At 47.2% G+C, this 16,182-nt stretch overlaps 1 protein-coding gene across 1 annotated transcript in view; it reads right to left on the reverse strand.

Moving 5' to 3' along the window:
• Positions 1-471: 471 nt before the first annotated feature.
• Positions 472-16,182, reverse strand: part of LOC139695525 (uncharacterized) — a 452,837-nt gene continuing 437,126 nt past the window's right edge. The window contains exons 7-8 of the mRNA XM_071594355.1: positions 4,827-5,029; positions 472-3,075 (exon numbers count right to left, since the gene is read on the reverse strand). Coding sequence (XP_071450456.1) covers positions 535-3,075; positions 4,827-5,029 — 2,744 coding nt within the window. The 3' untranslated portion in view covers positions 472-534. The remainder of the gene's footprint in view (positions 3,076-4,826; positions 5,030-16,182) is intronic.

The following is a 16,182-nucleotide window of genomic DNA, read 5'->3' on the forward strand; positions in this document are numbered from 1 at the left end:
TCAAACGACCCCTCCTCCACTCGGGAGAATAATGGAAGTGCTCGCGAACACATTAGTAGCGAATATTGGCCTCAATCTCTCATCCGTCTTTGCTTTCCGCCCGGGACGAAGCAGGATCCCGGGAACCCCATCGGCTGCGAAGGCGAACACCGGCAGCTCGCTGGTCCCGCGACCAAAGCCACCCATGCGGGACCCATCTCCTTCTTCCCGCTCATCCTCGTCATTTTCTTTTTAAATCCATCTCCATGGATTCAATTGCGCACCCCTCCGAAACCCTCAAGGAAAGGCCAACAAATGCTCATTGCGCCTCAAACCCTGAACTCTTTTGCTTCAGGGGTAAAACATTTGTTCAATCGCAAATCCCCGCCCGACTCGCTTCCCTTTTCCCGAATGAAAGGAAATGTAAATAGTATTTGAAATGCAGAGCGTTTCTTTCTCTCTCCTCGTCGCGAGCGGATGCGCGATTGAAGTCCCCTCCCTCCCTCCCTCCTCTGCTTCTCCCCGCCCTTCGGTTCCCCCGCAGAGAAATCCCCATCACTGGATGATGCAGCATATCCCGCACGGGAAGGGCCCCTTGGCCGACTCGGTGGCCCCAATCTGCCTCGCCACGAATGCGGCCGTCTTGCCCAGGCCCACGGGCTTGTGGTGGGCCCTCCTCGCCTGCGGGGCTTCCTCCTCCTCACGGGCCTCCTCCGCCGCGGCGATCGGCCTGCCGATGACCTCCTCCTCCTCGTCCGTCTGCACGCCGGAGTCGGTGGGGGCCGTGTCCTCGCGGGCCTTGAGCGGCGGGCCCTCTCCCGGCGAGGGCGACTTGGGCTCCCGTGCGGCCCCAAGGCAGTAGTACTTGGCGACCGAGGCCGTGGGGTCGCACATGTTGAGCCTGGCCTTCCTCGACTCCTCCTCCTCCTCCTCGTAGCTCCCCAGACTCCTCAGGGCCTCGACGCTCCCGCCCAGGCCGCCCCTGAGTCGCTTCCAGGCCTCCAGGTCGGAGAAGTTCCTCTTGGGGGCCTCCACGGTCATGGGCTCCCACTCGCAGCTGCCCCGATCCTCGTCATCGGCGTCTGCCCCCTCCTCCTCCCCCCTCTCAGATTTGGCACCGTCGTCACCTGCTCCGAAGATACGGTTCGCAACCCTTTTCGCTGGACCATCCCGACTAAAGGCACACGCGCTTACACTCGATTCGCACACACGCACGCACTCGCTCCTCTCTGGCAATCTACTGGATGGTGCAGGAAAAGGGTTGCGTACCCCGTTTTTTGAACCGGTCGACATTCCCCCCTCTGCCTCTGCTTCGACCGCGGACACGGCCTCAGTCTTCTCCCCTCCCTCCTTCATCTCCTCCAAGGACTCGGGCAGAGCGTCCGAGTTCTCCTCCAACCACTTGGACACCACCTCCGTCAGCGTCTCCTCCTTGGAAGGGGAGGCGTCCTCGTTGACCTCCGACCCCGAACCGATCGGCCCGTGCTCTCCCTCGCCGTTATTGTCCTCAACCCGGGCGACCGCTGGGGCAGCTGACAGAACGGTCTCTTCGAGGGCGACGGTGACCCCTGCCAGTTCGGGTTCTCCCGTGACCTCGGCGTCTTCTATTTCGGGCGTCTGCTCTCTTTCGGGAGGCTTCTTGAGCCTCGCTTTCCTCCTCGGCATGTCTTGTAAATGCCTGGAAGTCGGAGAGTGCTCTCTGATCTTCCCTTCCTCCTCGTGATCCAGGTTCGCATCCCCGTTTCTCTCCCGACTGAGCACCTCCGCAATCAACGGAGACTCCTCCTTGAGCTCTTTCCTGGGAGACTTTAGCATTGGATGCTTGTAAGGCTCCGGTTTGAAGGTGAACGTGTCCAAGGGAAGGGAGCTCGGGGGCGATGCCTCGGGTTCTGCCGCAAAAGGCCTCGGCGGTTCCGGCGGCGACAGCCGTTCGATCGTGGACTCCACCTCCGCGTGCGTCGACGAGTCTTCGACAAGAGGGAGGAGTTCTTCTTTCTTTTCCTCCGCCTTTTCTTCGGTTCGCTCCTTCTCCGGCGGTTCCACGCCCGTCTTGGATGGTTCTGGAGCGGTCTTCACTGGAACCGGAGCCATTTGCTGAACTGGCGCCGGTGCAGCCTTGGAAATCACGGATTCCTCCAGCACTGGAGCCGACTCCGTTTTGGCAGTTGGTGGCTCGTCTTTAGGTCCCTCGATTGGCTCCAACGATGGCCCCATGACCTCCTTCGGGGTGTCCTCGACGAGCTGGATGAGCTCGGGCCCTTCAGTCTCCAGCACTTCGACCTCTGCGGGAGGCGGGGCGACGGCGGGGGGCGGAGGCACGTCCGGCGGGGATTCCTCTGAGTGAATCACCTGCACTGACGGCTTGTTGTTCCTCCCTCGCCCGTTCCTCCTCCTGCTGGGTTTCTGGGCTCCCTGGGGTTTGTCCTCGGCCGCCAGCTTCTCAGCCGCAGGGGTCAAGGTGGTGTCATCACCCTGCGGTTCCTTCGATTCGTATTCCAGCGCGGCGGTCTCTTCGACGCTGACCTCCACCTCGGGGGGCTGAGGGGACGGAGGGGGCGTGGGTGGCTCGTCCACCTGGACGGCCGCCTCTGGGGGCGACTGGGTCCACACCTCCCTCGTCTCCGTGGTGGCCTCGTCCTCGGGGGGTTGGTCGTCGCCCCGCCCCCCCGCCGCTGAACCTTCCGCGGGGACCATCGTCTCCTCTCCGCCACTCGTCGAGGACGACTCCAGTTGTCCGGAGAGTTCGCTGCAGTCCGTGCTGCTGGCCTCCGCCTCGCGGCCGGCGGACGCTTGGGCCGCGGCGGGGCCGTCCGCCTGGGAACCGTACGGTTGGGTCGGTGGGGCCGCCGCCATGGCGGGCGGTGGGCCCGGGGGCCCCGGCTGCTGGCTCATCACCAGGGGCAGGACGCTGCCCAGGCGCACGACGACGACGGGCCCTACTTGTTCCTCCTCCTCGTCATCCTCCTCCTCGAACTCCTCGTCACCCACGGCGCTGCAGGCGCCGCACGTGACGCTCACCGCCCCTCCGCTCCCGCCCGCTCCCGCCTCCTCCTCGCCCACCTCCGAGCTTGTCTCCTCGGAGGCGTCGTCCGTCAACTGAAGAGGGAGGAAAAGGAACACATTAGAGGGAATAAGTATTGGAGTAAGGAGTTTCTCGGTCGGTCTGCCATCTTGGCTACTTTAACCACTACTGTATTTTAGGGTAAATTGGAAGACCGAGCTTTCTCCGATCAAGGGAAACTGCTTTTGAATTTACCATCCATTTTGATATAATAACACATTGTAATAATATATCCATAACATATTGATTAATAATAAGAAAAGATATAAGGAAAAATGAAAACTCTAAATAGAAATTTAAATCAATGAACAATTTAAATCTGCTTGAAACTGAATAATAACCATTGAAACAAAAAAAGGTCTTTTTTTCTTAAGAGCAGATACATAACATACAAGTAGTACATACTTGTACTATACTTTTTCAGTAAGCCAACAATGACATCACCCTTTATTTTTTAAATAAATTTATTACACAAAAAGTAAAGGAAGTTCCTTCAGTGAATTCTAAGTACTCCTTTGGATGACATTTTTCAAAGTTGAGATATGCTTAAATAGTATTCTCGAACGCCTAATAATATTACCTATTCACCCTACATCGTCAAACCCCTTAGGCGAATATCCAAGCCAAAATTCACATGAATATCTTAACTTTAAGGACACATATTTGAAGGTTAGATCTTGATATTAAGTTCCTGGCCATGAGCCAAGTCTTGGCCGAGATTCGGCTTCCTGCGGACCATGTCAGACTTCGGGAAAGTATCAAAACTAAGACTTTATAATTGTTTTGCGGGACTAACTCTGACATGCAGCTTCGATAAATGGCAACTGGTTCATGAACCCTAACAACTACTTTCAGCGTACAGCTTACGAAATTTTACAAGCATAGGTAATAGCACACTGGCATTCCTACATAATTCTATGAATTATGCAAATCAGAATTTGCAAATCACATTTGAAAAATATACTTGCTCGGCACAAAGAATGACCACCGCAAAATGCTTCATGTAGCTCCACTCTACATAAACTCCTAATTTTCCTCTTTTCCTCGTAAAATACTGAAAATCTCTCTCCCCAAGCAAGACGGAACAGTCTTTTCACGGGCGACGAGGAGTAATTGATTGCAAAGACACCCCGAGTCAAATACAGACGATAGTCACCATCTTCGAAACGAAGGAAGGAAGATGGAACACCAAGTGATTGTCAATTATAATACAGTAACAGGACGAACATATTTCAGCTAATTAAAGAGCAAGCCATGAATTACGCGAATCATTATGACGGCATTGGAAGGGAAGTATCTCAAAAATCAAAAAAGAATTAATCTAAATACAAAAACTTAATTGGAGCTGAATTACTCGACTCGATTGAAAAATTTAAATCCTCATTTCCCGTCATATTTGATTGGCTTCATATTAAAACTCAAATACAACTGTATTTTTCCCTTAATTGGATCCTCAAGCAGTTGAGATTATCCAATTACCTTGTCATTAAAATGTGTCTGCATTATTCCAATGAGATTACCTATCTCCTAAAAGCAGAGGACACCTGAAACCAACAGGTCCATGGCACCAGGACAGATGGAATCGGCAGATTGGTTATCAATCAATTCATCAAAGGAATGGTCCGGGGCGCAAGGTAAATCGGTGAATGGATCCAGGGGTGAAGCAGGAATGCGTGTATAGCAACCGCCAGGGTCCGACGACGCCACTTCCCAGACAGCGAATGGACCCCGGCATCAAACGCACGCATATTCATACTACTAAATGCATGGGAATGCTCCGTCTTACCCCTCGCTTCCTCTTCCTCCTCCTCTTCTTCTTCCTCCGCCGCTGGGAGCCTCCGTCGGAACCAGGGGCGCCCGCCCCGGACACGCCCCCCTGAGCACCCGGAACCGGCCCTGGAGCCGCGACCGCCGCCGATGGGTGGACGTGGATTGACTGCGAGAGGCCGTGAAGAGGGTGAAGGGGCGTGGCTGCCGCCAAGGGAACGCCTGCGACGCAAGAAGAGAAAATAGAGGAGGACCACAATTAGAGATCGAAGGAAAATCATGTGCCGCCTGCTTCCGAGGCTCGCGCCATCACGGCGACTCGTCGTCATTCACATTTAATCCGAAACGACATTCCCACGCGCACACGGGCTTCGGATTAGGATTATTATTATTTATATAGGTAATCTACCGGAGAAAAGAGTTTGGGACGGACACAGCTACCATATACATATTTTGTGGCTCCTAAGAAAAGGTCCCTCTTCATCTTCGAATACTTCTTCCCTCCCAAAATATTTTGCATCCATCTTTCCTGCCTCCTTATGATTTCCCAACAATCCCTTCTCCTCGCCCACCATAAGTAACTTATTGAACAGATTTACACAAACACTTCAAATTCTTCAAAGTACTGTCCTTGGACCTCGACACACTTTTCCCGCACCTCGAAACTTGTAAGACAGAGCCAAATCCCCGCAAGTCTCACGGATCATTTTGTTAGACTCCTAAAAGATTTTTTCAGTGTAACACAAAACTTAATCGCGTAACGTTTCTCGATCGTCGATTACATTTTTTTCGTGACACGGTCGGCGCGCAGAGGTTTACAATAACTGACGTCCTTCCGCTCCAACAACTAGGAGAGCACTGAGACCGGTGTCGCGGCAAAGCTTAGCGTCCCCCTCCCCCACCTACTCCAAGTAATTTCATCCCATTCCAAAAAATAGGAACGGTGCGGGATATTCAATTGCATTACTTTTGGAACGCTTCCTGTGCCAACAACTTCCTCGTTTGTTGCTAGGCGTGGTGAAGGTGGAGAGAGGTCCCGTCATAATGAGACAGAAAATTTGTGAATTTTTTATGCGCCATGTGTGAATATGTGAAAATCCACAAGAAACTCTCATTAAATATTCATTTTTTGCGAATATTTAAAATAAATTCTTTCAAATTGAGAAAGGAACATTTATAAAATGCTGCATGCAATTTTTGTTACCTCTCGGAAAGCTATGAACACTAGGTGTCTTCGTCTTTGTACCAAGTTCCTTAATATTTCTTAACATCTTTCGTGTTACTTCTTGGACCTTGGGAATAAGAGGAGAAGAGGACCTTTTGCACCGCTTTCAACATTATAATTTCCTGAAAACACTTTTTAGCACCTTTTTTTCGTCTATGCCTACAGACTTAATTTTTAAATAGAGCCTTTCATGCAAATGAGATCAAATGATTAATTTTTTTATTTAAAACCCCTTAGCAACTTTTGCGACGGTTAAAGTGTAACTGCCCGTTGTTCATTTAACTACTGAACAAAAATTAACTCGACCATCTTTCGGTAATATATAAATAACGGCCGGCTGATAAAGACGACATTTTTTCCCGAGTCGACTATTTGTACCCAAAATCTTCACATTTCTCTCCGCACTAGAATTTCACTGCGTAAATCGTGGTGTCAATAGTTACTAAATTATGCAAAAGTACAACGAAAACTAATAAAAATAACAAATACTTAAACAAACAGAAAATACATCTTATCTGTAAGCAGTCAACTAAAATCGGATGATAATTCCCAATCACCAAACACCCCGTGGGCTGTTCCGAAAGATGAGGGTAAACCCCCAAGTCCAATCAAGCCCCTTTACGCCGCGTCAAATCCAAACATTAGAAAGCTATTAATTAAGAGGCCAGGTGGTCAGCTCCTTCCTCGTCTGCCTGGACCAGAAAAACACGCCGGACGCCATTCAGTCCTCCTTGTCCAAAACATCCACCCGGATTTGAACCTCGGCTTTCCGCTCGATAGCCCTTGGTTTGTTCTCTAAGCTACCACACGGTTTCCAAGAGGCGCGTCGGCCAGCGTAGTGGTCTCTCTTCATGGTCACACACCAGAATTAAACCACAAATAAGTACGTAGGAAAATTCATTTCCAGAAACCATTATGGCCCGGGCGCAATAAGGCAATCAAAACCATTTGCATCATGCGAGTATCTCAGTGTAAGAAACAAGAGTACTCGTACTGGCTGATAACAGAGGCAAGTGCAATCAGTCCTGTGCTAGTGCTGACAAACTCTTTGATTTCCCAAAAGGGCTTGGCCATTGGATTGTAATATGCATGTTTCTCCCAGAAAATTTCATCATAAGAAGCTCACACAAACTCCGTTTGCATCAGTTGCATTTTGCGTGTTTATTAATAAGTCATCCGCCACAGTTTACGATGCAATAAGCCTGAAATTCAACTCCCCTCGCTTTTAATCGACAGACCCTGCCTATCCCGACTCAAGTCTCTACGAAGCTTCAACTGTTGAGACTCTGAAAAAGGAGTTCGCTCAAACGAACGTGTCGATGAAACCCGGATGGCCGCACAGAGGGAGGAGGGAAGTGCGCCGAACGAGCATTCTCTCCCGGAACATCTTTCACGCCAAACCAGGCAATAGCACTCACTGATCAAATAGGACAGTTTTGATGATCGGTGTTCGTCAAGGTCACCACACACTGAGGCAACGGCAGGTGAAACTCACATTCCAAAAGACGGCTTCAATAAGTGGGGTCAGCTCCTTTCTCCGAGTGCCCAAGGAGGTCTCCAAGGAATACCTTTAACCCTTAAGTACGCGAGTCTCCGGGGTCTGGTCCAGGTGAGATCAAGTCTAGCCGACGTGAAATAATATCTCTTAATTTTCATTGGAATAGTTCCCCTCCTCATAGCCTAGATGAACCGCAACCCCTTCTTAATTTTCATTTCTGCACGACCTGTCTCGCTATGGTTAAGGCCTGTCGTATAAATGGTTGTGGTTTATTTTTACCCCCTTTTTCCGCGTAATAAATAAAAAAAATATTATGCTAACAAACCATTGTTTCGAATTAAGTCTTCCTCCAGCATGCATAGAAATTTGCACGTTATTTCACAGATTTTACTACAATTGTAGGTGAATGTTCATGAGTTGAGAGGTTAAATGATAGTTTATGTATTTGCACGCCTGTAAGTTAAAAAGGTTTTCGCATAAATATACGCCTCTGTGCGTTTAGATTTGTAGGGATTTGTTGGTTTTGCGTGTGGTTCCATTCTCTTTTCCGGATGATGACCTGACACCCCACGCCATACGCGCTTGCGGGATATTGTGTAGATGTAGATTAGATTCCTAAATGAAACTCCGCAAACGATCCCATCGTCCTTACATTATGTTACTTCCGATATTGTAATTACGATTCCCGGGTATTTTACTCGGTCCGCCATTTTTATCTCTACCTCTTCATGTCTATACACGACATAAGGAGGCCATATGCAACCGCAGAAGCAGGTGATAAGGGTAAAAAGATAATCACATCACACTGTTCCCAAAACATTTATCTTCTCCGACTTATCGGATGAATCTTAAGTGAATATTTGCAGAAAATTACGATAGCTAAAACACCTATTGCAGATAGATTACTTGTATAAACACAAATCGTTATTTATATATATATATATATATATATATATATATATATATATATATATATATATATATATATATATATATAATTTACATATATATAAATACATTTATATATATATATATATATATATATATATATATATATCTGATTCGTAGTATATATGAGGAAGGAATCTGGCCGGAAGACTTTGCGAGATCAGTTTTAGTTCCTAATGCGAAAAAGGTAAAGGCTACATCATGTGAGGACTACAAGGCAATAAGTTTGATATCCCACGCAGCTAAAGTTGTTCTCAGGATCATAAACAAAAGGATAGAGAGTAGGGCAAATGATTACTTAGGGGATGATCAGTTTGGGTTTAGGAAGGGGAGAGGTACGCGTTATGCCATTGCAGTAATGAGATTATTAATCGAGAGGAATATAGAACACAACCAGAGGGTAATTCTTGTAATCGAAATCCCCCAGGAGCCGGCTCGACATAATAAGTATTAACCTACAATGTAGCGACTGCGCAGGGTTAAACGATTATATATATATATATATATATATATATATATATATATATATATATATATATATATATATATATATTTATTTATTTATTTATATTTATTTTTTTTGCAGGTTCCCCTCACCTTTCCCCATCCATTTGAAAAACCCTAACCCCCTCATCCCCTACCCTTTCCTCCTCGTGCTGCACCCCCTGCCACAAACCTTTTTGGTGGCTTGCAGGGTATTGATGTAGATGTATTTGCCTGTTTCGTAGATTTCGAAAAGGCGTTTGACAGAGTGAATTGGGTAAACTAATGAGTATATTGCAGAAAATAGGAATAGATTGCAGGGAAAGGAGGTTATTCCGCCACCTGTACATGTCTCAGACTGCTCAGGTGCGGGTGGGAAACGGGGAGTCCGGATGGGCAGTGTTAGGAAGGGGTGTAAGGCAGGGTTGCCCATTATCACCGTTGCTGTTCAACCTGTATGCAGAGGAAATGATCAAAGAGGCATGGGAAGAACTGGAAGTAGGAATGAAAGTGGGCGGCGAATTCATAAAATCAGTGAGGTTTGCTGATGACCAAGCTTTAGTTTGTCAGTCAGCCAAGGGGTTGCAAGCATTGCTTAATGCATTGGAAATTCAGTGCGACCGGTATGGGATGAGAATCAATATTAATAAAACAAAGATTATGCGATTTTCTAGAAAGAAAAAGGCCAAGCTAAACATTAAAATAGGAGGGCAAAAACTATAGCAGGTAGCACAGTTTACGTATCTCGGTAGTGTTTTGGACCAACACGGTCAAAGTAGTAGGGACGTAAGGCGAAGAATTGCGCTAGGCAAAGGGGCTTTCAAAAGGAGGGAGTTGATGAGAGGGACGTTGAGTAAGGATGTTAAGAAAAGACTCGTAAAAACTTTGATATGGAGCGTAGCTATGTACGGTGCGGAAACGTGGTCATTGAAGCAGGAGGATAGACGTAGATTGGAGGCTTTTGAAATGTGGGTGTGGAGAAGAATGGAGAAGGTGAAATGGACCGCGAAGAAAACAAATGAGGAAGTACTTGGTATGGCGGGCGAAGAGAGGGGTTTGTTGGGAGCAATCCTATGGAGGCAGGAAAAGTGGATGAAGGGGGTGTTGACCGGCAGTGGGATGTTGAAGACTGTGATAGAGGGTAGAATGTTGGGCAAAAGAGGAAAGGGAAGGAACAGGATAGGGATGTTGGACGGGATGAAGGGAGGAAGAAAGTACTCAGTGATGAAGAGGGACCTGATATAGAGTAGGATGATGGATTTTGTGTTTTGTTAGGAGTAATAAAATATTTGTTTGGTAGTTGTGTCCATCCAAAAACCTACCTTAACCGGTAGATTACCTTAAAAAAAAAATATATATATATATATTACATATGTATATGATAGATGAAACTTTAATCGTTCCAATACTACCCACTATATATATATATATATATATATATATATATATATATATATATATATATATATATATATATATAATCGCGGGCGCAAGGCCAAAGGCATTTGTCCCGAATGGTAATCGCAATCGCATCTCCAGCCGCAAGATGGCAACCGCTTCCAACACCCCGATTTATTGACGCACTACCAGTGGAGCAAACGCACGTCCGCGGCAGGCCCATCTCAAACGAATGGCTGCGTAGAGAGCACTTCTTCTCAAGTTCTTTGGGAGAAGAAAGAGTTGAAGGGCCGATAGAAGAGACGAAACAAGCAAGAGCGAGCGACAAGCCTTGGCTTCGAAGTCAAAGAGGGAAACCCGGTTATTAAATAATCCTCACGCTCCTGCGAGACTAGACGTGCGGAATCCAATCACAACGGTCCTCCATTACTTCGGCCGAAGCTGAATTCATTTCTTTTCGCTTGACTTAAAACCTTAAAGGCGGTCGGCTGGCAATCGAGGAACACCTAGGTTCGATTCCCGGTCCAGGCAAATTATCTTTTTCAACTAATGAATTCACGTGCCACTGAGGTGCACACCCGTGCCGATAGAGTCGCCGTGTCGTCAATTGAGGCAGTTCATTTGCGTTCGACTGAAAGGAAAGTAGAGTGCCATAGAATCACGGGGTACGAAGGGCATCAATATTCACACGGAGAACCGTCTTTGGAAAGGCGTGTGTGTGTGTGGGTGTGCGTGCTATCCTCCCTCGAGTGAATCCGCGCTTGGGAGCAGAGCGCCCTCGGCCAGGCGCCGGCACGCTCGGCTGATTCTCCCGGGCACGGCCTCGCGTGTCGTCTTCAGCCGCAGGCATACGAGACACCGCTGGAGGGAGATGCATCTCTCTTCGGCGGGAGGAGGGGGGACGGGGGGGAAAGAGTGGGAGCGTGTTCCGAACACTCCCTCGGGCAAAGGAGCGAAGGAGATTCCATGATAGTTGTGAGTCGTTCACGAATCGTGCGGTCGAAGCGAACAAAATGAATTACGAGCGGCCTCTTGAAGAGCCCATTCAAAATGGAATCGCCATTTCGCGAGCATCATATGGTCTTCAAGAGTGTTGTTTTTCCAACACTTTCTCTCTCTCAGAAATGCATTGGTATAAATGAAACTGAATGATTGTTTAAAAATAAAATGAATGAGGAAACTGATTTTGCGCATGAAAAGAAGGATTAGCATGATCGGGAAGTGTACGTTTAAGCATTCGCTTTATAACACGCGCAAAATATTTGTTCGCGCACCTCCCATGCCAAATGGAATATGCGTGGAAGGGTGGCACAACACCAGGAATGCGCTGAGCACGAAGAGTTTCCGTCACGTCGGGCAGATGAAAGGCTGCCTCCAACAACCAAGTGATTTATTTTAAGGCAATGAAAAATTAACGAGGACCGGATTCACGAAGATGGAACCATTACCATGAGCAGATAAACCAAATAAACGTCGACAAAAAAACTAGCAACGCTACAAGTGTCTATTTTAATGAGAAAGAAAAAAGAATGACAACTAGAAATGATAAAAGAGACAATACCGCCAACATTCTAAAACGGGCGATAGGTGTTACTATAGGTGAATCCTGTTAGCTACACCCAAGAGCAATTGAGTAAATGAAAGAATTTTTTTTTATTTCTAAAGAACTATTCCACTTAAAGATTAAATCCGCCACTAGTAAACGTAGTTCGCAACTGTTTCTGTTCCTTAATTCTCAAACAAAATACGACATCTGTAAACCTATCCATTCCAGTCCATCCAATCCAGTATTGAGATCCCGAACGTGAGCTTAGGATTCCATTGAAAAATGAATTTTTCAAATGAGCTGCACGCCTTCAAAAACTAATCCGTCTTCAGTTTACTCTGACGATTCATTTTGAAGATAATTACTAACAAGATTAAGTGTTCTTCGATTTTGGGATGGTTCCAGTCCAAGTACGTGTCATTACTTCTTTCGACAAACATCGCCGGCATAGCCCTTATACGATCCAATTCTTTCAGCCCTCAAGGGGATCCCAAGTACTAGCCACAACATTATAGCGAGGCCCAACCAAGGAGAAGTTCCAACAAATTGACCACAAATCCGATCCACAGCTATTGAACTATAAAAATGGATCATCCGAAATTCCCACCCATCCCGTGCCCGACCCCTCCCCCGCCCATGCGCATAAACCCGCGTGAGTCGCACACGAGCTAGACTGTGGCCCACATCGCCCCTCCGCCCCCGCAGAGAGGGTGAGGGGGGTTGCAACCGAGGCCTCCCCCCGCCCCTCCGAACGCAGGGGTGAAGGGGGGGAGGAGGCGGTTACCCGTCTAGCGAGCCTCTTGTGAAATCCGCGGGAGTGGATGTCAGCTGCTCGTCTCGCTTGATGCTTCGTCCCCCAGAGTGGAAGGACGTCCGGGGCTTCAAATGGGATTGTTCCAGGCCCTTTCGACCTGCAAATCGACCTTCCCGCTTTAATAGCAAGGATAAATAAACGCAGGACGAAAAGACGCGAAATTCGCTTCCCGAGCATTTTAGCGACGATCTCGATCGCGGTTTCAACCTCCAAGCATATTGTTTGAAGGGGAGAAACGTACACACAAAAGGCCAGTCGACTCAGGCGTCGACAAGAAAGGGATGGGGTGGGAAGGGATCTAGACACATTTGATGGCGAGCTAGAAAAGGGGACTGAGGTAATTGAAATCAAATGAAGACCTTCGGGGTTGATAACATTCCCGCGGATTTATTAAATGGTTTGGGAAAACGTGGGCGCAGAACTTTATACATGGGCTAATTCGTAGCATTTATAAGGGAGGATTTTGGCAGGAATTATTAGTCTGATTAGTGTCCCAAAAAAGGAAACGCAGCCATATTCTACGGCTACAGAATAGCAAGCTTGATTTCGCACTTGACTAAAGTGGTACTAATCTAATCACCAATAAGGAGGAGGAAATGAGAGCAAATGGTTAGCGGATTATCAGCTTGAATTCTGAAAGTAAAGCGCCACGCGGGATTCCATTGCATTAATGAAGTCAGAGCAATAGAGAGGAACATTGAATACAACCAGGATGTATTTGCCTGAGTTGTAGATTTCGAAAAGACGTTGGATAGAGTAAATATATGAGTTAGTGCAGAAAATATGAATAGATTGGACGGATAAGAGGCTAATCCGCAACCTGTACATGTCTCAGACTTCTCAGGTGCGAGTCGGGAACACGGAGTCCGGATGGGTAGAGTTAGGAAGAGGTGTAAGGCAGGGATGCCATTATCACCGTTGCTGTTCATCGTGGAGCAGGGTAAAATGCCCACGCAGACTTAAACACCACCTGGACTTCAGCTTCTTCACAATGATGTATGCAAATAACAATCTGGAGTAGAGCGTCGAAAACTAACATGAAAGAAAATACTATACGTGCTTTCCAGTTAAAAGAATGTAGGAATGCACTAATATTTTATCGGAAAGGGAAGATGTAAAGAGTCAACTTCTAAAAAAACGATGTCCTCGAAAGCCCAGAGGAGGAGGAAGAATGAATGATATCATTGGCTCATCAATCTCAAAATATGACCCTATCTTGTGAGAAAAATAGTAGTTCGTTCATAACGCCAGTTTTAAGAGGATGGCACGAAAAATGGTCATGGCAGTGTTTTGTTGGCATCTTGCATAGCTGGTTCTTCTACGCAAGCATACCATAGGCATGGAGATGGAGCAGTGCATCGGCCACGAATTCTGAGATCGCAACGAGGGAAGGCGGTGTTATCGTGTCCGGTGAGGGGCGCACCATCGCCGCGTTAATTGTCCGCCCCACCTCCATCAGAGTTAACGACCGACAAGGCGCCAACGGGCGTTCTTTCTGATCTTCGGCGTCGAGGTGCCAGCCAGCCACACCACATGGAGCCTCAGGCATCCGCCACGACGTCAATGCGCCAGCAGCAGGACCCCCCGCACCCCGGCCCGCTCTCCCCGTCTCGCATCTAGGCGACGCGAATCGGACTCACGGCCAAGAGGTTGCTCAAGATCCTAATTATTCACTGGTTGCACGCATCGAAAGACCGGCGGGTCGGCGTTCTATTTCTCCTTAGACATCCCCCCGTTGAAAGAAAGAGGCCATGAGATAAGAAACACCTCTCAATTGGCGGGGACTATTTTTCATCGACCAAGCACCGCAGATTTGATTTTTTAATTAATTTTTGTTTCAGGAAATTGGTCCCAATTTTTAATGGACCATAAAAGCTAACATAGTACATAAAACATAAGCTGTACGTACACCAACATCACTTTCAACGAAACGTCAACAAAAAATCAGGAGGGGGAAAGAACTAATAAGGTTCGCAAACTGACGGAAATATGAGGGCTAGCAAATGTGTCGGAGGAACGTGGAAACCGATCTATGTGGATCTCGAGTACCGCACATAGCGAAGCCCTTCATCTACATTTACGCGATACCCTACGAGGATGCGACGGGGTGCGCGGAAAGGGGTAGTTTCAATCCTTTGATCGCTCCGCTTTGTGCATTACCCGCTTAGTACGAGTGTTTCAGTTCTAACCGCCGTGCTATCCATGTGGGACGACCCCCTGCCTGATGTACGAGGGGTCTCACCACACGGTATTCACAAGACGAGAAAAATAAGCTCCCGGAATCGTCTTTTTGATAAAAATAGATCCATACACCATTTTTCAATGAATAGTATAATTTGAATATGACGTGGAGTACGGTTGAAAATGAAAATAATTGAGGAATGGGAAATAATGAAGACGAACAAGACCCAATGGCGGAGCCTGATGGGCCACTAGTGCGAGTAATAGTCTTCACGGCCCTTCCGGAACCTTACACTATGCCTAAATCTTAATACCTTTAGGAGGTGATTTGGAAAAAATACATACTTTCCACTAACGGCATAAGGAACAATTATGTTAACCAAAAGAGTTTATGAATAAATTCGATTTAATGACATCACAACTCAAGGTGAGCATTAGTAAATATGCAATAGTGTGGTGGCTGGCGTTTGTAGGGTTTGAAAATCTTGAGTCTAGGCCTCGAGGTAAGATAACGAGAGTACATGATAAGATAGAGGCTCCGTGAGGTGTGAAAATAGAGTGAATAAGGAGGACCGAGGATAGCACGAGCGAAGCGTCGCGAATGGCGAGAGAATGAGGAAAGTGCTTCGGGATATATTCGAGGGAATTGAAGAGATGTCGCGAGGCGGAATGGGGAGATGAAGGTCATCTTCGGGTGGACCGCTGGGGTTTGGACGGTAGGAGGTGGCGAAGAATAGAAAAGACGCGAATATGCATTTGAATGGTATTGACATCCGGTAGTAAGTGGAGAGGGAGGAGAGGTGAAAGAGAGCGAAAAAGAGTTTTAAACCGGAGGAAGACCATGGCAATACAATAGAGTTGTAAGCTATAGCACTTCATTAACTTTAAACGGGCCTATCCTTATCAATTCATAGATATAATTCCCTCTTCGAAGAGTACACGAGGGAAATGAAGTCACAATGTTTACTCCCAATAGTATCGCATATTAGTAAACGTATAACGAAAAGGTCCGCCTTGCGATAAAAATTTTTGTGGCTTCTGAAATTACATGCTTGACCCAGTCGCTATCTAAATAAGCCCGCATTTTTACTGCAATGGATGAATTGCATACACGGACCACTTCTCAACACCTCCGACCTAAGATTATACCATCGGCTCGGACATGCCAAGACTGCAGTTTAAACAAGTCTTACTTGTGCACTTGCGGAGATAAGCGGTCGTTTGATCAAGGGGAAATGTCAACGGAACAGAAATAGCCGCGATAGTGGACGAAAGCGCGGAG

The sequence above is a fragment of the Hetaerina americana genome, unplaced genomic scaffold (assembly GCF_022747635.1).
Source record: "Hetaerina americana unplaced genomic scaffold, ioHetAmer1.1.p SCAF_6, whole genome shotgun sequence".
In the NCBI taxonomy this organism is placed as follows: domain Eukaryota; kingdom Metazoa; phylum Arthropoda; class Insecta; order Odonata; family Calopterygidae; genus Hetaerina; species Hetaerina americana.